At 46.2% G+C, this 27,676-nt stretch overlaps 1 protein-coding gene across 4 annotated transcripts in view; it reads right to left on the bottom strand.

The window, feature by feature from the left end:
- Positions 1-27,676, bottom strand: part of sugct (succinyl-CoA:glutarate-CoA transferase) — a 720,871-nt gene that overhangs the window by 100,967 nt on the left and 592,228 nt on the right. Inside the window, exon 13 of one of the 4 annotated variants that reach the window (XM_070890216.1) lies at positions 24,248-24,343. The exons of the other annotated variants lie outside the window; for them this stretch is intronic. Coding sequence (XP_070746317.1) covers positions 24,333-24,343 — 11 coding nt within the window. The 3' untranslated portion in view covers positions 24,248-24,332. Of the gene's footprint in view, positions 1-24,247; positions 24,344-27,676 lie in introns of those variants that run through there. 4 annotated transcript variants of the gene reach the window in all.

Below are 27,676 nucleotides of genomic sequence, written 5' to 3' on the forward strand. Positions count from 1 at the left end.
CCTTAACCAACGCAGTGGGGAGGAGATGGGCCTCACGCGATCTTGCCGGGGGAGCCAGACCACACCCACCTGTGAGGGACATAGCGCAGGAGGTCTCTGCTGCAGACATTGTGCCCCGAACTGACAATGTCGGAAAAAGTTCAACGACCTTACTGTGTTTGTCAGAGTGAGTACCATTCACATTTTTGTATGCCTCCTTTCCTTCTAACATGAATTTCAGACACTATGTGAAGTCTTTCATCCATATGGTCCCTCTCAAAAGCCTTGCTGTCTGTGGGGTGGGTTTCACAATGCATAAGAAAGATGAAGGCTTACTTCTGCACCCATTGACTTCTAATGATCGATGTACATGAACTCACTAATTTACATCCTTCCTCACAATACACTCCGACTGCTGCTATGGCTCTCAAAGATCACTTGCAGCCACTGTGTTACATCCCTCTAAACTCATAGCAATCGCTCAGAAGCTCATGCAACATCGAAACAGATTGAACGGAAGCCACTGGAACATTCACACAGTATCACCTATTGTATTATAGTCGGCATATATGTCACAACAACAGAGAAACCCTTTCTGAACTCTTCCTATTTTTCTCTTCGCAGTCGAAGCACTCGCACAACAGGAGGGAGATCTGCACACAGGTATGGGGCCGCCTCCAATACAGGAGCTGAATAATGTTGAGGAACGGGTGTCGGCTCTACTTTGAGTAGCAGCTCGGGCAGTTGCCGGGGGTGATGGATGCATTGGGACGGATCCCAGAGAGCATCGACAAGCTTATTGAGACTGTTGCTGAGGCAGTGTCACGGATTGTCAATGCAACTCAGGACTCCAGGGAGGCCATCATTGCCCACTCTCAGAGGCTGGTGGCCTCGAGCAGCGACAGTGGTGTTCCAGATTGTGTGGCGCGTGCCCTTGAGCAAGTTACAGCAACGCACGAATCGCAGGCACATGCTACGCCTCAGCTTTGTGATGTGATGCGGTCGATGACTGCTGCCATCCTTTCTGCACTCTACAACAGGAAGGGACGGTGCAGACCAGCAAGTTGTGGAGACACATCGTGCTCCGGATGCACAGGCCCAGCCCTGTCGGAGAGTTGCGGGTGGCTGCATGTCTGTCATGGTAGTGCTACATGGCTTCTGTGACGGGGTTCCAGAGGGGGGTCATGAGCCAGGTGGCCAGGCCGTATACTTTGTCCCCGATCAGTTAGCTTTGACCTTGTCTTTGTCACTGAAACATTTGTGACACACTGCTCTCATGCAAGATGAAAGCATCATGTGTGCTCCCTGGATAGCGGGCATTCACTATGAGGATGTGCTGTATGTTGTGTAATGGTGCATGCAAGGCGACATGTGTGCAGTCAATGGCTATTTGAACCTCGGGGAAGCCTACAATTTTTCCAAACCCTAAAGCCCTCTCATTCTGGCTGTCCTTCCTCATTGGGAACTTTATGAAGTCCATTCTGCGTGCGTACAGTGCCCTTGTGACCTGGTGAATGCAGAAATGTGCAATGTGCTGAGAGATGCTGCATATGTCCCCTGCTGCTGTCTGGAAGGAACCGGAGGCATCGAAGGTCATCGCCATAGTCACCTTCACCTCGACAGCAGCACAGTCCTGTTGGTGCTGGTAGGCTGTAGGCCTGCCTGTATGAGCTAAGATATCTTTGTCAGCACTTCTTTTCTGAAGCGCAGCCTTGTAACGCATTGCGCCTCAGAGAGCTGGAGATATGAGTGATCTTCCCTGTAAACTCATGGGGGGTAAGGTCTCCTCCCCATATGTCTGTGAACTCTTTGAATCTGTGGCCCAACATGGCCAAGAGCCCTTCTTCCTCTTGAAGCCGCCTGCCAAAAGCAACCAGCATGATACGCTGGCGAACTAGTATTGCCCCCATTGAAATCTCTCACTGACCTTGTAGGCAAAGTGTCAGGGCACATAAAAGTGCCGTTTGCAACTCGCAGCCTCATGCAGTGTTCTGCACGCAACCATAGCAGTCACTGACCACTGCAATATAAGATCGTCTAGCCTCCGTTTAAATATACTGCCAATAGCGTCTGCTGCACCCTGGGACCGCCTGTTTTTTTCAGGCGTTTCCTGGGGCAGTCGTTAAATGAGGCATTAAGGCCGAAAGTTCCATCCGGGGTGCTAGCGCAACCTTGCACAACGGTTGACATCATAATCATGTTGAAAACGGAGGGTGGGACGGTAAGTTTTTGCGGCGGTGCAAACCAATAGCCGAATTTTTCGGCCGGGCTCTAAATCCTGGATGTCTGACATCATGCCCAAAAACAGCATTTAATGCCCCACCGGGGCGCTAAATGAGGCGCAAAATAGCCGAAAATCCAGCTCTAAGGGGTAGTTCTGTACAACTGAAGCAATTTTCCTTTGTACTTATAATAAGGGTGTATACAATAAAGGGACAGCTCAAGTCGCTGGAGAAATATCACCAACGATGTCTCCGCAAGATCCTACAAATCCCCTGGGAGGACAGACGTACCAACATTAGCGTCCTCGTCCAGGCCAACATCCCCGGCATTGAAGCACTGACCACATTCGATCAGCTCCACTGGGCAGGCCAATTCGTTCGTATGCCAGACACGAGACTCCCAAAGCAAGCGTTCTACTCGGAACTCCTTCACAGCAAGTGAGCCAAAGGTGGGCAGAGGAAACATTGGAGGGACACCCTCAAAGCCTCCCTAATAAAATGTGACATTCCCACTGATTCCTGGGAGTCCCTGGCCAAAGAGCGCCCTAAGTGGAGGAAGTGCATCCGGGAGGGTACTGAGCTCCTCGAGTCTTGTCGCCGAGAGCATGCAGAAATCAAGCACAGACAGCGGAAAGAGCGTGCGGCAAACCAGTCCCACCCACCCACCCCCTCCCTCAACGACTATCTGTCCCACCTGTGACAGAGTCTGTGGTTCTCATATTGGACTGTACAGCCGCGTAAGAACTCATGTTAAGAGTGGAAGCAAGTCTTCTTCGATTCCGAGGGACTGCCTATGATGATGATGATGATGATGACAAGCGAGTCTCACTTTGCTTCACCATGGGGTCAGGTCAGGTCCTGACTCTGGATTTTCACCTCAATTTTTGTGGCAAAGCAAAGCAAAACTGCTTCAGTTATAATGTGCTGACACTACCGTGTCATCGATGCAACCAGATCAATTCATAAGTTTATACACGAAGAATGTTATTGTGGCCTAAGCACAGCTGGGCAAGTTGACACATCAATGGTACGCTATGCGGTAATTCTTGGGAGGCTAACTGGTGTAATCAAAACCTGCACTGCAATGAGACTTGACAGAATATTGTGAAAAATCATGTAGTCTGACGGAACATTCATCAATGCAATAAGGCAGAGCCTTCAAACATGTGCACAGTAGGGGCATTTACGCTCCCACATTAATCCGTTTCGCCCCCCACTGAAGAATATGAATCATAGAATGATACAGCAAAGAAGGAGGCCATTCCGCTCATCGTGCTTGTGCCAGCTTTTTGAAAGAGATATGCAATTAGTCCCACTTCCCTGCTTTAAAATTAAAAACACATATGATTTGGCTGTTGGGAGAGACAAGATTCCTGGCGATCTTCTAAAAAAAACACTTGACACTATAAATTATTTAAAAATAAAATAATAAAGCCGGCAGAAGGATGCTTTTTATTTGTTTTATTTTGTTCCGTTTTATTATATGAGGTGGTAAGGCGAGGTGTAGCCAGAACAGATGTTTTATTAGTTTGACCCTGGGGCTGTGAGCATAGAAAGACCCAGAAAAATTGTTCTGGAGTGCCAATAGACAATTCGAGAGATTTCTTACAGCTTAAAAGTATGCTCCAGGTTCAGCAAGTGATGGTTACTGTCATATGCATTTACAGTCATAGTACAGGGAACAGAATCTTACTGTCAGGGAGAGGTGCATGAAGCTTCAGCCCTGCTGTTCTGTGAACTGTTTCTGGACTGACACAGAATATTGAAGTGTAGTTGGAACAGCCGCTGTGCTCCTAGCATGAAGGAAAGACAATTTCAGAGTAAAATAACACACTTACTTCTTGTCACACTTTATTGAGAAGACCCTGGCTGTTATAAAACAGCGTATCCTCTGAGCATCACCACGGGAGATCAGCAGGTAAAGAAAAAAGGTCCAAAAGTAGAAGGAAAATTAAATAAAAGTGGAAAAGAAAGAAAATGAAGAAGAAAAGAATGGAGGTGAGTGCGGGCGGTGGGCAGACAGGAGCAGAGGTTGTATTTAAAATTTTGCCAGTTCTGAGGAAGGGTCTGTACCTAAAACGGTAAACATGACTTCTTTCAGATGTTGATATATTTTTGAGGCAGCACGGCAGTTCCAGTGTCACAGCTCCAGGCTCAAAACTAGAGGGTTGCCTGAACCAATATTCCAATTTGTCCTCACTGGATAACTTTCGCCAGTTTACAGCCTTCTTGTTTAACAGGGAGTACAAAATGCTGTGTCCTGTACCACCTCACAGATGCATAGCTCTAGGTCGAGTGGAGCAAGCAACAGCGCCAATTATGGAAAACTCCCTGCACCAGAATATGCTGCCTGTGCAGTCTTAGAAGGTATCACAGTGCAGGACCTAAAAGGAGATTTTAAAAAAACAGGAAAGAAAATATAAAAATACTAGTTTTCCACCAAAATCATTTAAGCTTGTCTCTGAAAGTACTTCTGCCTAGAGTTACCTTCCCACTGTAAGATTATATTCCAAAAGCATTGACTGTTCCAGATATTAGATGGAAAAATAATACATCAGCTGCTATTTTCTAGGCCAAGCCTACGATACGAGGTAGTGTCAGAAAGAACATCTGGTCCACTGGCCAGATGGTAAAAATGTGCTTAAATATGAAATGCTTTACCAGGTGACGATCAGACCAGGCTTTCCCAAAAGTACTCACCTTAAGTATAGGATCCAGTGCAGACTGTTGCTGTCTCTTGTGTGAATGGCCAAGACACAGTTGTTGATGTGAATCAGACACACAACTTTTGGGCGGCCAAGAACACAGAAATGACAAACAAACAGATTGTGTGTCCCTGTCACTACAGCAATGAGCTCAGAGTAAAAAGCACAAGTATTTTTCGCTTTCATGGCTGGCGAGGGTCACAATTAACTTTAGATTTGCCATTTTTGTGCCTTAATTTTTTTAAATCGATATATATATATATTGAGGACCAAGTCATACAGTATAGGGTGCCACCAAGTTGAGAAGAGTAGGAGATGATGAGGCAAGTTGGAATCAATTATTAAGGATGTCATAGCAGCGCATTTGGAAAGAGGTGACATGATAGGTCCAAGTCAGCATGGATTTGTGAAAGGGAAATCATGCTTGACAAATCTTCTGGAATTTTTTGAGGATGTTTCCAGTAGAGTGGACAAGGGTGAACCAGTTGGTGTGGTGTATTTGGACTTTCAGAAGGCTTTCGACAAGGTCCCACACAAGAGGTTAATGTGCAAAGTTAAAGCACATGGGATTGTGGGTAGTGTGCTGACGTGGATTGAGAACTGGTTGTCAGACAGGAAGCAAAGAGTAGAAGTAAATGGGTACTTTTCAGAATGGCAGGCAGTGACTAGTGAGGTACCACAAGGTTCTGTGCTGGAGCCCCAGCTGTTTACATTGTACATTAATGATTTAGACGAGGGGATTAAATGTAGTAAATCCAAATTTGCGGATGGCACTAAGTTGGGTGGCAGTGTGAGCTGCGGGGAGGATGCTATGAGGCTGCAGAGTGACTTGGATAGGTTAGGTGAGTGGGCAAATGCATGGCAGATGAAGTATAATGTGGATAAATGTGAGGTTATCCACTTTGGTGGTAAAAACAGAGAGACAGACTATTATCTGAATGGTGACAGATTAGGAAAAGGGAAGGTGCAAAGAGACCTGGGTGTCATGGTACATCAGTCATTGAAGGTTGGCATGCAGGTACAGCAGGCGGTTAAGAAAGCAAATGGCATGTTGGCCTTCATAGCGAGGGGATTTGAGTACAGGGGCAGGGAGGTGTTACTACAGTTGTACAGGGCCTTGGTGAGGCCACACCTGGAGTATTGTGTACAGTTTTGGTCTCCTAACTTGCGGAAGGACATTCTTGCTATTGAGGGAGTGCAGCGAAGGTTCACCAGACTGATTCCCGGGATGGCGGGACTGACATATCAAGAAAGACTAGATCAACTGGGCTTGTATTCACTGGAGTTCAGAAGAATGAGAGGGGACCTCATAGAAACGTTTAAAATTCTGACGGGTTTAGACAGGTTAGATGCAGGAAGAATGTTCCCGATGTTGGGGAAGTCCAGAACCAGGGGTCACAGTCTAAGGATAAGGGGTAAGCCATTTAGGACCGAGATGAGGAGAAACTTCTTCACCCAGAGAGTGGTGAACCTGTGGAATTCAATACCACAGAAAGTTGTTGAGGCCAATTCACTAAATATATTCAAAAAGGAGTAAGATATAGTCCTTACTACTAGGGGAATCAAGGGGTATAGTGAAAAAGCAGGAATGCCGTACTGAAATTGCAAATGTTCAGCCATGAACTCATTGAATGGCGGCGCAGGCTCGAAGGGCCGAATGGCCTACTCCTGCACCTATTTTCTATGTTTCTAAGTTAAGCAATAGTGATTCTAAGCTTAGATTTTATAGGATGGAAGGGAAGACTGTTGGAGGTAAGGAGGTTTGAGACTCTGGAAAGAATGAGTTATAGAGCAGAGTACAGAGTGACAAGTCTTTATTGGAACACCATAAAAGCATGTAGAGAGCAGAAAGTGTAGGAAATGCATTGACAACTTAGAAGAAACAAAAGAGGAATGGCTATAATATTGATAAAAATAAGAGAGCTAATGCTGCTTTTCGTTAGTTGCATGGTACAATTTTTTTTTATCTGCAGCATTGCTGTGGCCTCATCCTATGAGTATGTTCATGAAAAGAACAATGCAGCTAATGGAAAATTTATACCTGCACTCACACACAAGGAAGAGAGAACAGCTGCTCCTTGTTAGAGCAGACTGTAATATCCTCACACAAGTACATTGCTATCTACATCTGTCAATGGTGATCAAGAATGTTCATTTTCAGATTCTGGTATTACATTACTGGAAAAAATCCACAACTTTTGAGATTTGCTAACAAATTTTCAGAAAATGACAAACTCACATAAGGAGATTATTATTTCTACCTAATGGTCTATCTTGTTAAAACAAAAATATAACAGGAAATGTACTTCAGTCTTTTATGAACTTTAACCTCCCATGCCTTTGTATACAATGCTGTTTTGCATTGAGTGTTAGGAGCAATGTTCCCTCTAATTTTTTTATCCCATATATATATTTTATGTACACATACAAGGGGATGTAATGACATGCAATAAGAACATAAGAAATAGGAGCAAGAATAGGCCATTTGGCCCCTCGAGCCTGCTCTGCCATTTAATAAGATCATGGCTGATCTGATCATGGACTCATCTCCACTTCCCTGCCCCCTCCCCATAACCCTTTATTCCCTTATCGCTCAAAAATCTGTCTATCTCCACCTTAAATATCTTCAAAGACCCAGCCTCCACAACTCTCTGGGGCAGATAATTCCACAGATTTACAACCCTCAGAAAAGAAATTCCTCCTCATCTCAGTTTTAAATGGGCGGCCCCTTGTTCCGAGACTATGCCCCCTAGTTTTAGTTTCCCTTATGAGTGGAAATATCCTCTCTGCATCCACCTTGTAGAGCCCCCTCATTATCTTATATGTTTCGATAAGATCACCTCTCAGTCTTCTAAACTCCAATGTGTAAGGATTCGGCGAAAACATCAGCAGCAAAAGCATAAACTTTTGAACTTAACTTTTAGACTTTAAGTTTTGGACATTGCTTTTAACTTGGCTGTTACTGCAGAAGGGCAGACAGAATGACGTAGGACAGGTTCAAACATGTTCCACAGGAATACACATCAGGTGGGCAGGAATGGATCAATGGCTGAAATGACAAGAAGATGGTTGATGGGGGACCCTTTGTCATGTAATGGGAACCCATCGGTGAGAGATCAGGAAGATTGGTCGGTGCTCAAGACACAAAGAAAGCTTTTTGACCACCCAGACTTGTGGGAGCCTTTTCCTAGGAACAGGATAGTTGACAAAGACACCGTCCGAAGAGCTGTTTTTTTTTGCTTTTTAGTTGTACTGCCTGAGGCGAAGGACTAACTTTTGGCGCGAGGAGAAGCATTTTTGCAGGTATAAGAGTGGCAGTTTTGGCTGCCTCCTCTCTCTCTCTCCTCTTCTATGCTTGCTTGCTTCGTTCAACACACAAGAACTGAGCATTCCATCTGGGACAGAGAGAAGAAACACCATCTATGAGCAAAGAGAGCCTCGCTACTTTGACTGGGAAGCTGACCTTGAGACTGGACTTGAATACCACAAATTGGTACAGAACCTGAAGATACACCTCATCAGGAGAAGCAGCGAGTAAGCCAGAGGGGTAATTGGTGAGCATTTATCCCAGCCCACACATCTTTAAGACCACCGTATAGTGTGAAGGGGTGTCGTGTGTCCCAACCAAGCCTTAGGGTTTAATGGGGAGGTTTTTATCAGCAAGGATCATAGGCGTACGCACATTCTGTTGGACAGATTCAGTGGTGCCCTATCGAACCAAGCAGGGGTGTTTTAGTCATGGGTATTTCGCGTTAGGGGCTGTTCAGACGGGCCAGTGTTGTGTGTTGTACTGTGTTTATTTGCTTTACACCACCAGGGTGTGTTTTATTAGGTGCAGGTGTGTGCTTTAACTTGAATAAAAACATTGTGATGGTTGAGGCCGAAAGATCTGGCTATAACTGTGTATTTCTGTTCACCACTATAATTCTGGTCTAGAACTGTTTAAGGGGGGTGATTCGAAACCACCAAGGACAAAACCACTTACAAATGAGTATAGGCCCAACCTACTCAACCTATCTTCATAAGTCAACCCCCTCATCTCCGGAATCAACCTAGTGAACTTCTCTGAACAGCCTCCAATACAAGTATATCCTTCTTTAAATATGGAGACCAAAACTGTACGCAGCACTCTAGTACAACATGCAATGCAGAATGTAATAATAAGCGGTCCCTTTAAATTTGCTGTGCGGCCACGCATGCACGGTATCTTTTCCAGTAGCAGCAGCTGGTGAGCGGCCTGCGTGGGAGCTCCGGCCGTGCACCTTAGGGGAAATATTGGTTAGATGATAATTAAAATTGTCCAATGCTATTTTACTATTTCTGTAACAGATTGGGGAACATAAACACCATGAATTGGGTTTTTTTTACACTGGAACAGAGGCAGTTAAAGGGAATCTAATGGAGGTTCTGAAAATTATGAAAGGTTTTGATAAAGGGAAAGAATGTTGAAGATTGTTTCCATTGGTTGTCGAATCGGTAACAAGAGGCATGGACTCAGGATTATCACTAGAAGAATAAAGGGGAACTTGGAAGAGAATTCTTCACAGAGGGTTATCACAAGAATATAAAAGGATCCGGTGAAAGGGCAGGAAAATGGGATTACAGCATACAGCTCCATTTGAACAGCTAGCACTGGCACTATTGGTCGAATGTCCTCCTTCTGTGCTGAATTCTACTGTTCTTTGAAGTTATGACAAATATTAATCCCTCAATCAACATTACTAAAGCAGATTATCTGGTCATTATCACACTGCTGTTTATGGGAGCATGCTGAACACAAAATTGGCTGCTGCGTCTCCTACATTACAACAGTGACTACACTCCAAAAGTACTTCATTAGCTGTAAAGTGCTTTGGGACGTTCGGTGGTCATGAAAGGCGCTATAGAAATGCAAGTCTTTCTTACTTTCAAAGCTTTCTGCTTTCCTTAATTCTGAAAAGTTTCTAAATAAAGTCATGAGTAATGTATGATGTTCAACAAAAGTGTCTCAGATACTGGCTATTTAATAAAACCTTCATAACCATGTTATGATCCTGGCATGGGTTGATGTGTCAAAAGCCACTGAACAGTACATGTTGTTGATCTATTAGTGTACTTGTGATTACTGTCCCAGGTGTCTGGGAGTTAGCCAGTGCAGCTGGACAGTTGGATATTAAATTTATAATCCTGCTTTGGCTTCACTTGATGCTATTCTATTTTCCTGTTTGCAGTACAATAAGATGAAACTAAATGAGGCGTTTTGTCAGCTGTAGAACACAGTGGGAGACAAGGCATTCCAAGAATCTTTCCAATGAATATCCTGTCTGTTATTACTACATCTTTAGCTTTTTTTCTCCCCAGCAAACAACGATGAATGAATTCAGGCAAAAAAATGCTCCATCAACAAGCAGGACCAGTGCCAGTCCATAGAGTCTCGCTCTATTTTCATGTACACACTTTCTGTTTCTCTGTCCCAATCTACTCTTGCTCTCAGTAACATAAGACTGCAGGTAACTATTCTCATTTCACTACATATGGCTTCAAATGTGAATCCCATCATTCTACTGTTTCTTCCAACTGTTTATCTTACGCACAATGATCACCAACACAGATACACAAGCCACTCCTGTGTCATCACATAAACAGCTGCTGCTGCTGTCGTTTAACCACTGCTAATATGCTCTTTTACATTCAATTATCACTTAATTTTCTTTAAGAAAGAACTTGCATCAATACAGCGCCCCATCATGCCCTCAGCTGTCCCAAATCGCTTCACGTCCCATTGAACACATCTGAAGCACAGTCATTGTTTTTCACACTAAATGTTAACTGAGAATCAAGAACCAGATTTTTTCTGTGCAATCAGTGCTATTCAGAGTAATTAATAGGCCCCATTTGTTTCCTTGCAAGTATCCTTGTGAATGACAAGAAAGACAATTGAGTCAACTCAAAATTATGCCTCATTTTGCATGACATTTTAATTTAACATGGCAACAGTGAGTTATACTGGGTCCAACACATTTGTGTTTGAATCATATTGCTGACAACTGGACAAAACACAGTGATGAACAATTTATTTCTTGATGCAGCTTCACAGAGTAACCCATGTGGTCCAGATGCAAAAAATTAAGGCCCTTCCCTATGTATGAAAAGATAAAAGGAAAATTTCCAACCTTTTGGGGTTTTTAAAAATAAACTTCAATGATTTTCATTTGGAGTAAAGTTTCATATCAGTGAGCTGCAATCAAGTTTCTCATGAAAAGTAATAACATTTGTAAGAAGCAGTTATGAGTTGAAGCAGTTAAAATTTGAATAGCATCACCGGATCTCCTTAAGGCTTCATTATCAGCAAGGTATTAGAACTGCCAGATCTATTGGCCATGAAATTGCGTACGATACATGTGCCCGAAGAGGTCCTGCAAGTTCTGGGTTTAGGCGCGTAAAGTGCATACGCCAAAATCCGGCACTTGCGAACTGTCAACATTTATTTCGTTAACATTTTTTCGGTCGGTGGCATCCACTCGCGGGAAGCCTCCGACCGCAATTTTTGGCCCAATTATCTTCAGATGCTTGAAGCGTGTAAGGAAAGATAAAGAACTGAAAAGAACAGCTCTTCTCCGTTATTGCAAATTTAAAGATGGAATCGATTCCTTTTAAACATTTAGGTTTGAAAAAGTGGCTAAGCAGAGGCTGCAGTGATAGGCTGCACCAGCAGTGTTGGATGTCATTGCTGAAATCAATCACTCAAGCAGCCCGCTTCATTGGCACCCCATTCACCACCTTAAATATTCACTCCCTCTACCACTGGAGCATCAGGGCTGCAGTGTGTACCATCTACAAGATGCACTGCAACAATTCACCAAAGCTTCTTCGACCTGGCCAAACCCACGACCTCTACCACCTAGAACGACAAGGGGAGGGGGCATATGGGAACACCACCACCTCCAAGTTCCCCTCCAAGTCACACACCATCCTGACTTGGAAGAATATTGGCATTCCTTCATCGTCGCTGGGTCAAAATCCTGTAACTCCCTCCCAAACAGCACTGTGGGAGTACCTTCACCACACTGACTGCAGCGGTTCAAGTATGTGGCTTACCACCACCTTCTCAAGGGAAGGCCAATAAATGCTGGCCTTGACAGTGATGCCCATATCCCATGAACGAATAAAATAAATTGGCATTGTAATGCACTGTATCTAAACCAAGTGCACACTATAATTCGGACAAAAGATTTTATATGAAAATATTGACACATTCACAAAAACTAATCTATCTTAAAATAATTTCTAATATCCACCAGCAACTGCAAATGGATAGGATAAAAAAGTCAAATGTCTGTCCAAATGGATAGGACGGAGAAGTTGAACAAGACATGTAGTACAAATTGGGATAGTGAGATGAAGCACAGAATAGGACATAAGCCAATGGGAAAACAAGTAATGAATGGGAAGATACAAGTCTGCTCTGTCTAGTATCAGCTCTCCTTAATTTGTTTTCTTTTTAAAATGTTGGGTATTCGGATGCATCTTGCAGCACCAAATATTGTTTTTTCTGTATACAACTGTAGGTTGGCAGTATTAATATACGAAGCCCCTCATTTGTAGTCGCTGCAAAGTAAATTGACAGGGGCTGATAGCTTGTCATACCACTTATCACATCCACAAAATGTGCCATGTTGAACAAACTCAAGAGTAGCTCATTGTCTGATGAATTAGTTCTGAGAGCAATTCTATCAAAAAATGTTCAAAGAAACAGTAGATTATATTTGTTCAGATCAAATAATATCATTTTGCACTTTACAGTTCACACTATACATCTTTTGAATCATTCTGAAGGTTGCTTAATTTGGAATCTGGAATGGACTGCCTGAAAGGGCGGTGGAAGCAGATTCATTAGTAATTTTCAAAGATAGTTGGATGCATACTTGAAAAGGAAACATTTTCAGGGTTATGGGGGAAAGAGTGGGGGGAGCCGGACTAATTGGATAGCCCTTTCAAAGAGCTGGCACACACACGATGGGCTGAAAGCCATGCTTCTGTGCTGTAAGTTTCTATGATAATTGATATATTAATAAATGGAGTTATATCTAAATCTGGTGCAAAAAATATGCATACTCACAATTAATATTTCATTATAGAATCTTGGCTCTGGGCTACATGCTAGGGACTGTACACTTGTAAATTTTTTCTTATTGTTCTTAGCAAATAAGACAAAATATTTGTCTCAGAAGCAGAGACCTTAGTACCATCTAGCCTGAAGCAGATGGCCTGTCTAGTCAATGGGCAGTCTGGTATTTCTGTGGTTGAACTCTTAGGTCATACAGATTATTATTTCTTCCCACTCAGAAGCTTTTTGCCATTTGGCTCCAAGATCATAGTGTTGGTTGTCTCTCATTGTATTATTTCAGCCAAGGGGCAGATTAGTCATCTTTAGTTGTACTCCACATACCATGAGAACATAGCGGGGGCAATTTTCCTCGGATACTTTAAGAGCTAAAGAGCCTCCGGCATGGCCAAGATGGGATCTTAAGCTCACGTCTAGACACAGCTTGGTAAAGGAGTTGAAGTGGGCGCTAGGAATGTCTCCCCAGAGGATCATTAAGCGGCTGACTGCCACTGAAAGTGCCTGCTCTCGCTTATTAAGGAGGCGATATGGCATTTTGGTAGATAGTGCTCTCTGAGCCATATAGGAGGGCGGGTATCACGACTGCCCTGTAGACCATAAGCTTGGTGCCAGATTTGAGGTCCTGGTCTTCAAACACACTCTTCCTCAGGTAACTGAAGCCTGCACTGGCGCACTGGAGGTGATGTCTGCCCTTGCTGATAGTAGGCTCCCGAGGTATGGAAAATGGTCCACGTTGTTCAAGGCCGCGTCATGGATTTTGATGGCCGGGGGGCAGTGCTGTGAGGCGGGGTCAGGCGGGTGGAGGACCTTTGTATTACGGATGTTTGTTGTAAGGCTCATGCTTTCGTACGCCTCGATGAGGATGTTGACAATGGCTTGGAGTTCGGCCTCTGAATGTGCGCAGATGCAAGCGTCGTCTGCGTACTGTAGTTTTATGTCAGAGGATGGGATGACGTTGGATCGAGCTTGGAGCTGATGAAGGTTGAACAGGTTCCCATTGGTTCCCACATACAGTAGACACTTCAAAGTGCTGGAGAAGTACCACCAGCGCTGCCTCCGCAAGATCCTGCAAATCCACTGGGAGAATAGACGAACCAACATCAGTGTTCTCGCTCAGGCCAACATCCCCAGCATCGAAGCACTGACCACACTCGACCAGCTCCGTTGGCCGGGCCACATCGTCCACATGCCCACATGAGACTCCCAAAGCAAGTGCTCCACTCGGAACTCCTACACGGCAAGCGAGCCCCAGGTGGGCAGACAAAACGTTTCAAGGACACCCTCAAAGCCTCCTTGATAAAGTACAACATACCCACCGGCACCTGAGAATCCCTGGTCCAAGACCGCCCAAAGTGGAGGAAGAGCATTTGGGAGGGCACCGAGCACCTCGAGTCTCATACCGAGAGCGTGCAAAAACCAAACGCAAACAGCGGAAGGAGAGTGTGGAAAACCAGACTCCCAACCCACCCTTACCTTCAATGACTGTCTGTCCCAACTGTGACAGAGACTGTAATTCCCATATTGGACTGTTCAGTCACCTGAGAACTCACTTTTAGAATGGAAGCAAGTCGTCCTCGATTTCGAGGGACTGCCTATGATGATGATAATGGGACAGTGCTTGACCTAATCTCCTCGCCCAACAAGGGTCAGCTGATTGGGAGTAAACTAGTCATTGTAGACGTTTTCAAGTGCTATTTAAAAGTATGTCACTTTTTACTGTTCACTTGCTGCTGGAGGTTTGAAACACATCGAGACACTTTCTGGGACACTTTGTCAAGACTTTACCAACACTCTATCAACATTTATTCTGGAAATTCTCTAAGGTCTTTACCTAAAAAGAGTAAGTGCTCTGCTACATTATTGGACACCTTTTCGGAGTTACCAGGAGAAAGGGAGCACTCAGCCATGGGCATAGTGCTATGGGTCCCCCTTGGTTTGGAGGAGGAATGGGAGGAGGACAGGAGGCCAGGAAGAGCAGCATGAACTGCTGCAGGAGAAAGGGACAGGAGGGTGAGGTGGATTCCTTACCCACTGCAGGTACAGGACATCCCTCCTCTTCTGGACCTGTTCTGGCAGGACCTGCAATGCTCATCCGAGAATCTGTGTGCCCTCTCCCTTGGTCCCTGAGCCATCCTGAAATGTGCCGCTGTGTCAGCCAGCGCACTCCACACCTTCAGTGAAAGTGCGTGAGTGGAGCCCACATATACTGCTCCATGAAAACTGCTTTTAATCAGCGATTCAATGATAAACTTGCAGGTGTCTGTTTTAGCACCTCCAGGAAAGATCAAATTATGGTAATCGACAATTAGGAATTAAAAATTCCATGCTAAAACCAGACTTTCAAACAGATATGTCTTATTAACACAGCATCCATTTAGTGCCTGTTTTCACACTTTTACCAAAATAACCCCCAGCATCTTTAATCAGGAGCAATAGAGCAAGCCTTTAACTTAGTGGTAGCATTCCCACCTCTGGGGAGAATTTTTGCCTAATATAACGAGTGGGTTGGGGAGTGTCCAACCTGAACCCATCTCCAACCTGCCCACTTCCGGTTCTAACGAAGGCAGGTTGGGCAGCCAATCTGCTGCCAGGAGGCGGATCGACTATTTAAATATTACAATGAGGCTGGAAGCCTCTGCTTTAACCTCCATTTTGTATTTCACTTCAGCTGGTCAGGTTTTGCACGCCTTGTGAAACCCGTTAGCTAATCGAAGGCGGGGACTGCTGGATCCAGGAGATAAGTGCCTTTACACTTACCTTCTGGATCCAGGGTCCCTGTCTAACCCATCCCCGCGATCAGAGACCCCCCAAGGAAGCCTCCCCACCCTCCCGAGGCCTCCAATTTCCCTCCCACCCAGGCCTCCGATGCCCCCCCTGCAACCCCAAGGACTCCCCCCGCCCGGGCCTCCGATCTCTCCACGAGACCTCTCCCAGCTCCTCTGGCCCTCCTCGTGCCGCTCCTGGCCCCAGATGGTCACCTGACCTCCCCCCCCCACCTCGTGCTTCTCCTCTGGCTCCTGATCCCTTCAGACTACCCCCCACAACGCCGCCCCCCCCACCCCGGCAACTCCTCCGGCCTATGATCGCAATGTTTTGGAGACACCTCCCCATGTTGGTACCGGCCCACGATTGCTATGTTTTGGAGATCCCCCTCCCGGCTCCTCTGCCCGGCTCACAATCTTCTGGAGAACCCCACACTGCACCCCCCTCTCCACCCTGTGCTTGTCCCAGCCCACGTTCACTAGTACACCACCTTCGGCTGCCCCCAATCTTTTCAGACCCCCCCCATCGCTCTGTGTGGCCTAGTGCTGCAGGCCTACCCGCACAGTGCCATTAAATCTGGTCATCATCATATTGCTGTTTGTGGGACTTTGCTGTGCGTAAGTTGGCTGCCGTGTTTCCCACATTACAACAGTGACTACACTCCAAAAGTACTTCATTGCCTGTAAAGCACTTTGAGACATCTGGTGGTTGTGAAAGGTGCTATATAAATGCAAGACTTTCTTTCTTTAGGGCCTGCGGAAACCTGCTCCCCCGGGTTTCCTGACCGCTCTGGAGCCGTCCCGTACCCAACCCGCCTTCCCAATTAAAATTCAGCCCTCTGATCCAGAAGGTGCAGGGTTCAAATTCCACTCCAGATACTCCAGGCAATTAGCTCTAAATTCTGGGTTGACATCCAGTGGGCTATTTGCATCTGGTGGGTGTGTGTGGCTCCCCCTTGACCCATCATATGGGGTTGTGGGAACCCATAAAACCCTCCTACCATATAGGACTAACCAACCTATCACCTGGTATAAAGATAGTTACAGCCAAGAAAGATGCGTTCATGTTGCGGCCTGTCAGACTGCGAATCCTTCCATTACTTCACACTCTTTTCCATGAGAAGAGTGCAAAGATATAAATATCAGGGCTTAGTTGGAGGATTGATATGCCAAGTTCCTTTCACAAAATGGAAAATTAGGGAGATAATCTTAAAAAAGAGTCCCCTTCACAGGAAAATGCAAGACATGCATGGCCTGCCACTGAAAGCCATAGAGACCTAGGGGCAGAAATTGCCCCGCGCCCCCTTTGGGGCCGGTAACCTTCTGGGCCCGGGTCTTTTACCGCCCGGGCCAGAAGTTCTGCCTCCGACGTGGAATTGGGCTTTGCGTCACTCAAACAAGGTGGAGTGCTGTTTCAGGTGCTCCACCTCATTGGAGGGGCGCTCCCGGGGTGTCAGCGCGATGCTGAAGAGGTCAGCATTACGGGGAAGTTCCACACAGTGCTAATGCGCTACAATGCCCCTCCCCTTCAGTTAAAGGGGAGGGCGGCTGCGCACTCTGCAGGGCCCTTTGGTGGCCGCCACTAGGCCACCAGAGGTGAGCTCAACTGGGCCAGTGGCCCGTCACCCAAAAGGGAGTGCCGGGCTGCATGATGGCAGCCCGATCGAGGCGAGGAGAGCCGCCATTGGTGGGCTGACCGAAGACAAAATAAAATGGTGGTCCAGGGCGCATACAGCCTCCCCTTTAAGGGGCACCCGAGCGGATGTCAGTGCCCCGCAAAGCAATTTCCCCCACAGGGTGCAAAGGGGGCGGTGACATCATCGCCTGTTGCGCGTCAGCCCGGGACGATAATCGCAGGGTGTGGCGCTACCAGCAAATTGTCCCCAAAATCTCTGGGGCAATTTCACCCGAGGTGCTACCGCCGCCCGCCCCCGGGCGAAAAGGCCATTACGCTCCGAGACTTAATTTCCTTTTCTATCAAATACTGAAGCTGAGAAGTTGCACAATCTCGTGAGAGACAGCCACGCAATGATCTCGGAATCAAATGACAAATTGCAGTTGAGAGGGAAGGTGTTATGTTTCGAATAACTCCACAAGACTGAGTACTGTAAGCTTAAACTGATGTGACCTTAGTCTCTTTAATAAAACTCCAGAGTGCCAAAGCAGCAAGGCAGACAATCTTTTATACTCGCTTGCATGAGGTGTGCAGGTGACCCTTGGGCCTCCAACAGGTGCGTCCTCTGGTGGCAAGTCTTACACAGAAGGAATAATAATCTATCTCAGGAGCAGGGTTCAAATCATGCACCTTCTAACTCAGAGATGAAAATGCTACCACTAAGCCAAAGGTTTGCTCTATTGTCATCGAGGTATCAGTGATGCATGGATAGTAAACTGCAATTGGCACTGGATATCCAAATAGCAATTAGGTAGTCTGCTGAACAAGAGCCCAGAGTCTGTGTAGAGCCGGCACTCAGCGCGGCGGCCCTGACCTGCAAGGACCATCAGCAGCAGGTCGGGGCCTTAAAGGAGGAGCAGCGTGAAGCATACCACTTCAAGGTACAGGAGCTGCTGCTGGTGCAGGAGAGCAACAGCTGTGAAGAGGACGACTGGATTGGACATCACCAAAATCCAGGTCGCTGGCTGGAGTGCAGGTTGGTACATCAGGAGTGGCGAGGTCGGGGCGAAGAGGTCGGGGTGGAGGAGCGGCGCGTGATCATGGAGCGATGTGATCGGGGTCCAGGAGAGGCGTGAGTTCGGGGCCCAGAAGAGGTGAGGGCCCAGGGGCAGCACGGGCCAGCACACACTGCAATATGTGTGCGCACTAGGTCCGTGCAGCAGAGCTGGTCTCCAATTGTCTTCGTTAATCCTTGCCACTGGACCAAGACCGAGCTCTGTCAAGCCCATGTGATGGCTGGTGTGCAACAGACACCACACGTTAAAAAAAATCCACGAACAGGCATCTTCCACCCTTCAACATGTAGTTCGGTATCTGGAATATTAGGTCCTTCATTGAAACACCTGTGAACTCATCTGTTTTTGGCATGGAAGCAAGTCATCCTTGATACGAGGGACTGCCTATGATGATGAAAGTCTGCAAAAATGGTGTCAAAGTGCTCCATTGCATCAGGTTTCTGCTAAACCAACTCATTCAAATTCTTGTGAATAATGAAGAGTACAGATAACATGTGTGTAGATAAGGGAGCTTCCATTTTATGAAGGATTTGTGAATCCTCATCCACAAAAGATATAGGGGTAGATGTTAGTCCTCGTTGCTTCTGTTCTCCGATTCGGAGGCACACTGTCTGCGCGCCATAGTTTATGAGCCCAAAAGCAAGCCATGACCAAAATCTCTTATAGAATGCATAGGAAATGTAGCAGGAAATCTTAACATAGCGGGCATACATGGGCTTTTTTTTCTAAAATTACTTTTGCGGCAATTCCGATACACAGTCCATCACAATTCTTCTCATGTTTCCTCTATGTGGTCCCATCCTCCCGCACTCTCCCTCTCACACACACATCATTATACTTTCTCCCCTTTTGATCTTTTTTGCTCTTATTTTCACTTTCTCTGCTCCCCATCCAACAGGCAGGCTCAAGTGTCCATTCCTGCAGCTAATGATGCAGCCATGACAGTTTTCTCTTCCTCTGCTTCAATAAGGAAACAGTTGCTAGCCTAATATCATCCCATACTGCAATACAGCTGGCGGAACTCCAACACTGTCGACTGCAGAAAATATTTAGTATTTCACCAACCAATAATTCATACCATGCGCACGTGTAAGGATGATCTTAATTATTAGATAGAAGGAAGTTATGCTTATCTTTTATGAATCACTGATTAGGTCTTCACCTGGAATACTGTGTCCAATTCTGGGCACCACAGTTTAGGAAGGATGTCAAGGCCTTGCAGAGGTGCAGAGGAAATTTGTGAGAATACCACCAGGGATGGGAGATTTTAGAGACTAGAGAAACTAGGATTGTTCTCCTTTGAGCAGAGAAGGTTAAGGGAGATTCAAAAGAGCTGTTAAAAATTAAAGGGGTTTTAATCGAGTAAATAAGGAGAAACTGTTTCCACTGGTGGGTAGATCAGTAACTGGAAGGTACAGATTTAAGGCCATTGGGGAGATGAGGAGAACTTTTTTTTTACAGTAAGTTGCTGTGACCTGGAATGCACTGCCTGAAAAGGTGGTGGAAGCAGATTCAATGGTAATTTTGAAAAGGGAATTGGATCAGTACTAGAAAAGGAAAGAAATGCAGGGCTAAGGGGAAGAAGAGGGACTAATTGGATAGCTCTACCAAAGAGTTGGCACAGGCATGATGGACCTAATGGCCCCCTTTGGTGCTGTATCATTCTTTGAATGGCAGAATTACCTCTGAAATGTCAGGCAGGAGGCAGGAATTGTTTTGCGGATAAATCAAAATTCTTTCTTATCATTTAAAACATAATTGGGTTATAAATTCACCTTCGGCGGCGGCACTATATGGGTGATAGCAACTCGGCAACTCGTTTTGCACACTGCCCGATTTTCTTTTCCAATTCTGAGTACCACCCAAGATGCACTTATACCCAGATAATTCATTCTAAAGGCACAGCCAACCACGGTACCTTTATACCCCGATAATTCATTCGAAAGGCACAGCCAACCATGGTGTCTTATTACTTTCATTTTTACCCATATACATTGAAGTAGAGGAGGTTATCAGGAATAACAGACAAACAACAATAATGGGCTGGGTGGGGGGGAGGGGGCTCTGCCTCTGTTAAATATAGAAGAGAAAAGAATTTGATATGAGTGCGTGAAACATCTGTACAGTAACATCACTCGTGGTAACCTCCAGTTCAATGAGCAAGGTATTCAGACAGCTTGTGGCACTCCAGCGGTCTGTGCTCAATGTGATTAGTAGATGACTTGTCAACTCAGCCTTCAGCAGGGGCATGTGACCAGGAGCACATTGAGAGGTGGCTGTTTCTGTACAGTAGAAGCCCCTGAATGGAGCAAAGCCATGTAGCTCAACAGGCAGGCAATCCTTGACACACAGTTCAGACAGTCTGGATCTGCTGTGGGTTGGAGTCATGGGCCAGCTGAATAAAAAACTCTGCAAGCCTCCACGGACTCATGGTTTCCTCAGTTTTTTTTTATTCGTTCCGGGACGTGCGTGTCGCTGGCAAGGCCAGCATTTATTGCCCATCCCTAATTGCCCTCGAGAAGTTGGCGGTGAGCCGCCTTCTTGAACCACTTTAGTCCTTGTGGTGAAGGTACTCCCTCAGTGTTGTTAGGGACGGAGTTCCAGGATTTTGACTCAGCATCGATGAAGGAACGGCAATATATTTCCAAGTCAGGATGGTGTGTATATTGGAGGGGAACTTGTAGGTATTCCCATACACCTGCTGCCCTTGTCCTTCTAGGTGGTAGAGGTCACGGGTTTGGGAGGTGCTGCCGAAGAAGCCATGGTGAGTTGCTGCAATGTATCTTGTAGATGGTAAACACTGCAGCCATGGTGCGCCGGTGGTGGAGCGAGTGAATGTTTAAGGTGGTGGATGGGATGCCAATCATGCGGGCTGCTTTGTCCTGAATAGTGTTGAGCTGCTTGAGTGTTGTTGGAGCTGCACTCATCCAGGCAAGTGGAGAGTATTCCATCACACTCCTGACTTGTGCCTTGTAGATGCTGGAAAGGCTTTGGGGAGTCAGGAGGTGACACACTCACTGCAGAATATCCAACCTCTGACCTGCTCTTGTAGCTATAGTATTTATGTGGCTGGTCCAGTTAAGTTTCTGGTCAATGGTGACCCCTAGAATGTTGATGGTGGGGGATTCGGTGATGGTAATGCCGTTGATATATTCACTGTTATGATTTTGCAACAAATAACAAATAGAGGGAATCATTCCTGTTGAGGTGTGAATATTTGCGGATGGGACTGTAACTACTGTGGTCATTCTCCTTCAAACAAGAATGTGCTTGTATCACTCCATTAAAGAAGTTAACAGTATTTTCAGGGACTCATCATTAAATCAGGATTTTGTAATTGTGTTGCATTGCCTGGTATTCTTTTGTTGCTGCGAATGAAATAGTGCGTTTTAAAACCGTGTGCACTTTGCGAACAATTTTACATAGACTTATATAGACTGTACAGCACAGAAACAGGCCACACGGCCCAACAGGTCTATGTTGATGTTTATACTTTACATAAGCCTCTTCCAACCTTAATTTATCTAACCCTATCAGTATATCCTTCTATTCCTTTCTCCCTCATGTACTTATCTAGCTTCCTCTTAAATACATCTATGCTAGTTGCCTCAACCAGTCCATGTGGTAGCAAGTTCCACATTCACTCATTGAGTAAAGAAGATTCTCCTGAATTCCTTATTGGATTTATTAGTGACCATCATATATTTATGGCCCTTATTTTGAACAAGTGGAAAAACCTTGTCTACGTCCACCCTATCAAACCCAATCATAATCTTAAAGGCCTCTATAAGGTCACCCTGCAGTCTTCTCTTTTCTGGAGAATAGAGCCTCAGCCTGTTCAATCTTTCCTGATTGTTATAACCTCTCAGTTCTGGTATCATATTTGCATCTTCTCCAGTGCATCTATATAATTTTTATAATATGGAGACCAGAACTGTGCACAGTACTCTAAGTGTGCTCCAACCAAGTTTATATATAAATTTAACATAGCTTCTCTGCTTTTGAATTCTATTTCTCGAGAAATTAACTCCAGTGCTTTGTTTGCATTTTTATAGCCTTTTTAACCTGCATAGCTACTTTTAATGATTTGTGAACCCATTTAGACTCTTATTTTCCAAAATCCCCTGCATCGAGGCATTGATTGATCAGCTCCGATGGACAGGCCACATTGTCCGCATGCCTGATACTAGACTACCGAAACAAGCACTCTACTCCAAGCTACGTCAAGGCAGGTGAGCCCCAGGAGGGCAGAGAAAACACTTCAAGGACACCCTCAAAGCCTCCTTGAAAAAATGTAACATCCCCATTGATTCTTGGGAAGCCCTGGCCCAAGACCACTCAAAGTAGAGGAGAAGCATCTGAGAAGGCGCCGAACACTGTGAGTCTCTTCGCCGGGAGAATGCGGAAGCCAAGTACAAACAATAGAAGGAGCGTACGACAAATCAAGCACCCCACCCACCCGTCCCTCCAACCACCACCTGCCCCACCTGTGACAGAGACTGTAGATCCCACATTGGTCTCATCCGTCCCTTAGAACTCATATTAGTGTGGAAGCAAGTCATCCTCGACTCCGGGGGATAGCCTAAGAAGTATTTTCCAACAAGTATGTGGCAGTATTATTCCTTTTACCAAAATGCACCACCTCACACTTATCTATATTGAAATGTATTTGCCATTCACATAGCCATTCTGCAAATTTATTAACGTCTTGTATTTTGTTGCAATTTTGCTAATCACAGAGAAAAATGAGCAGTTGTTTTATTTTACTGTAAAAGAGCAATGTCAGATCAGCTGCATTTTAGCTACTGGAATACAATGGGCTAGATTTTTCATTATTTTTGCATGCATAATGCCCACTTAACGTCCATTTTACCGCTGAAATGAGGTATAATGCCCAGATAGCGCCCATTTAGCCACAAAATGGAAACTGCCGCCCATTTTTCGGACACTTATCGCTGAGTGTTACTTTTGCCATGTACGTAACACTGGGGAAAAAATAATACCGCCCGCCCACTTTTTTTGGGCAGAATCATCAAAATGGGCGAAGCCAACACTCATAATATTGCCCAGCATTACTTTCCACACATAATTAATGCCGAGATTCAATAATACTGACCGCCCACTTTAATTTGTCGAAAAGATCACATTTGCCGAAACTAGCACCCAGGATATCGCCCAGCATCACTTTCACCACCTCACACACACCTCGCCCACAATATCGCTCACCCAAAACACCGCTCTGAAAAAGTGGAACTGTTCTGAACGAATCACAGCGGTGTGGGCGCCATTTTTCAAATCGCAGGTCGCTTCATTGAAAAGACTGCTTCAACTTCGGGGAGTTTGGATTGACTCTGGAGTTCTTCTCAGGTGAAGTGACCATCTCAACAGACATCTTTTCAGACTCTGGACGATTGGGTTTTACTGTAGGTGTCTTTTAGTGTGAAAATTATTGTTTCTGATCAATCGCTATTATACTTTCACTGGAATGGGCCAGCCATTTCTCAGCCTGCATCAATTAATACGCAGATGCTGCAGTATGCAAATGGCACAACATCTAATGCACAATTTAAGACGTGCCAGAATGAGGAGGAGGTCCAGACCATAAACACCCCGCACTTACAGAGAGAAGAGGTCTTACCTCGACGTGTCTGCCACACCTGCCTTCGGAGACTGTGCTTCTACAAGGTGGTGATCACTGAAATATGTGAGCTCATCAGGCCACATATGCAGCCTGCCATCAGGACATCAGTGTCAGTCGAGGTCAAGGTCACCACGGCACTGTCTTTCTATGTGTCCGGTTCCTTTCGGACCTCCGCGGTCGAGATTTCCCCTCTGTCTCACCATGCCACACATCGCTACATTAGACAGGTCACGGCGGCCCTGTATGCGAGTAGGATAGACTTTATCAGCTTCCACCATGACCACGGAGGCTCAGACTGATAGCAATGTGGTAGAATGCTCCAGCCCTAAGTTCCCCAGGGTGCAGGGAGCAATACAGTGCACTCACATTGCCATGTGGGCACCTTCTCAGGACCCGGAGCTTTTTCGTAACAGAAAAGGATTTCACTCCCTGAAGGTCCAACTAGTTGTCGACCACAACCAGATAATAATGGCAGTGAATGCCAAATGTCCGGGCACCTTCGATGAGGCTCACATCCTGCGTGAGAACGCTGTCTCTGACATGTTTAAGAGTCAGCCACAAGGACAATGCTGGATGCTTGGTGACAACCGATATGACCTAGCCACCTGGCTGATGACCCCCCCTGCATAACACCCACGCCGAGGGCGAGAAGCGATACAACCAGAGCCACAGAGACACACGCAATGTGGTCCAGAAAACAATAACTGTGCTTATGCAGTGCTTTAGATGCCTGGAGCACTCACGAGGGGAGCTACAGTACAATCCTGAGCAGCTAGCTAAATTTGTGGTTGTGTGCTCCATGCTGCACAACCTGGCTATCAGGAAGGGACGAGAATTGCTAGAAGGGATGATGGTCCACCTCAGGAGAGAGAGAGGAAGAGGAGGACAAGGGGCCAGACAATCAGGCTGACTATGCAACCATGCCCACGCCCCCCTCCAGACAGCTAGAAAGGGCCCGTGGTGGCTACATAACTGCAAGACTCTTACGTCAGGAGCTCATAACAAAACGATTTGCCTGAAAGAACGTTGCTGTGATTGACAACGCTGACACACTGCTGTGTGTGTGCAGCTCAGATATCAATGGTGGGCATCACCTTGGTGCCAGTTAAAGTTTAAGTTCATTCAAGTTAAGTTTTCTTTAACCCTTTCATGTTAAGGAATCACCAGTGTGTAATGGTCCAGCTTTCTGAGACAATGCGCAACAAGGTTATGTTCAATAAAAAACATTTTATACGACCATTGGTCTGAAATCATAAGTATCACGGGCAAAAACACCCAACCCCCACCCCACTTTTTCGAACATTGACATCAATCAAATGGTCAACATGTCCAGCAACACAGAATACAAATGCAAAGCAGGAGGGTGGCCCCCTCCCCCCATACATTACAACAAATTGCATACACCCAGATGGAGATAGAACACAGCCATCACCTGCAGACATGCACCTCACTTTCCTTCCCCCATCCCCTTCTTTTCCCCACCTCTACGCCTTCCCCTCCTCGCTCCATGCCGCCTGACCAAAGAGCTCCTCAGGCGGTGCCTCATTGGGGGCGATGAAGGCAGAGCCAGTGGTTGCACGGGTATGGGAGCGGGGGGTGCCGAGGTGGGAACATTCTCAGATCCAGAAGCAGGATCTTGGTCCTGCCTCTCATGTGTCATTGGCACTGGTGATGCAGAGCCTAGGGGTGGAGTGACACGCTCTGGGACCACTGGGCGGCCTGTGCCAGCAGTGTTCCTGGCTATCGCCTCCAGGGCCTCCATGGAACCTACTCAGTCATGGCGGTCAGCTGTCGCGATATGCCCCCCAGTGCATCGAGGATCCAGTCACCAATGTCTACAGTCCTCCTGGACAACTGTACTATCTCTCCGCTCTCATGTGGCACTCGTGGACCAGACCTGCCGCGTCCACGAAACCTCCGTCCTGGGGACAAATGGGGTGCCCTGTGGCGAGGTGCTTGGGCCCGGTATCTCCAGAGTGGAGGCGGGAATGGCCGGAGGAGCACTAGATGGCCTTGGGGTAGAATGGCTTCTGGAGCCTGGCGATGCAGGTTCCTCAAAGTCCGTGCTCTCATCTGTAGAGAACAGACCCAGCGGATCGGTGGGCGAGAATCGGAGCTCCTCAGCAGCAGATGGAGGATCGTCCGGAGAGTCGGGTCCCACCTTCTGGCCTCTGTGGTCTTGCCTGGGGCCGCGCTGCTGGCTGAGCTGCAAAACACAAATGAGGTTATTAGAGGAGAAGGGGGTGCTAGGGTCACAAGGTGAGTCCAGCGCTACACACAGCATATGGATGACAAAAGCACCACCGCTATCAAAATCATCACAGACATCACATTTCATGACCATCAACACATTCTGCATTGCAATGATTTTCATTAGGCCAGCATTATTTATAGGACAATTTTAGAAATCATCTATCATATATTATTTTTCGGATATGAGTGGGTGTGGCATTTATTAACTTTACATCACACAATGGTATAAACTTTACTCACGTGGCATCACATCTGGGTCTGCAGCTCCTTGCGTGGCCATCCGGGGGTGGTTCCCCACGAGTGTGAGCACCTGCTCCTCCATCTCAGTGATGTCGCTGGGGACTGGTGGCCCCCCACCCGTTCGCCTCTGCACGGACTTCATTGTCGATAGCTTCTTCTGTAAAAGGTAACAGGACGACATGGCAGGAGATCATTGTGTGATATCACTGCTAGGTACTGTGACAGAGACTGATACAACACATAACCGCCAGATGTAATCATGATTATGATGATAATTATCATTCTTTACCTAAAGATGTACACCGTGACCGCAGGCTTTGAGTATAACATTCTCGGTAAAAGTGAAAGACTTCACATCTGATGATAGTCACTCATGACTCTTACAAATCAAATTATATAAATTCATAAGTATATGTAAATAAGTGTAATACTTACTCTTGCGGATCCAACAAGGTCATTCCATCATTTGCGGCATTGGTTGCCCTCACGCTCCTCGTTGGTCGCTGATGAGAATACCTCTGCTATCTCGGCCCATATCTTCTGGTAGGCCTTTAGGGTGGGCTTCCCACGCCCTCCCTGGGTCAAATCACCCTAGCGTAACTCAACCTCCTGCAGGAGGGAAGCATTTGCCTCGTCTGACAACCTTCTTTTGCGCCCTCCAATGTGCTCCTCTCCCAGCTCACTGCTCTCGCCAGTGTCAGTCTCCACAGCATGCTGTGTCGCTTCTCCTCTCCCTCCATTATAGGCACCAAATTCGGGCAAATATGTGGCTGGTAACAGCTAATTTTTTTTTCCCAATTTGCTCTAAAGCACTAAACTTTCCCTCCTTCCTCCCAAAGCAGCCACACCACACCCACACACGCCTTCACTCCCTCTCAGCTCTCTCTCTCTCTCTTTCTCCTCTTATGCGCATGTCATGATGACCCTTGACCTCCTGAATTGCGGGAATCGAGCGTTGCCACTCTGTTGCTAAGGACGGCCACACTTTACGGCAGAAGGTCAACGAGATTTAACGCTCCTGCCCATTTCATATCGCTTGCGGTAACACCCGATTTCAAAAATGGAAACTAGGGGCTTTG

Source organism: Pristiophorus japonicus, chromosome 1 (genome assembly GCF_044704955.1).
Source record: "Pristiophorus japonicus isolate sPriJap1 chromosome 1, sPriJap1.hap1, whole genome shotgun sequence".
NCBI lineage: Eukaryota > Metazoa > Chordata > Chondrichthyes > Pristiophoridae > Pristiophorus > Pristiophorus japonicus.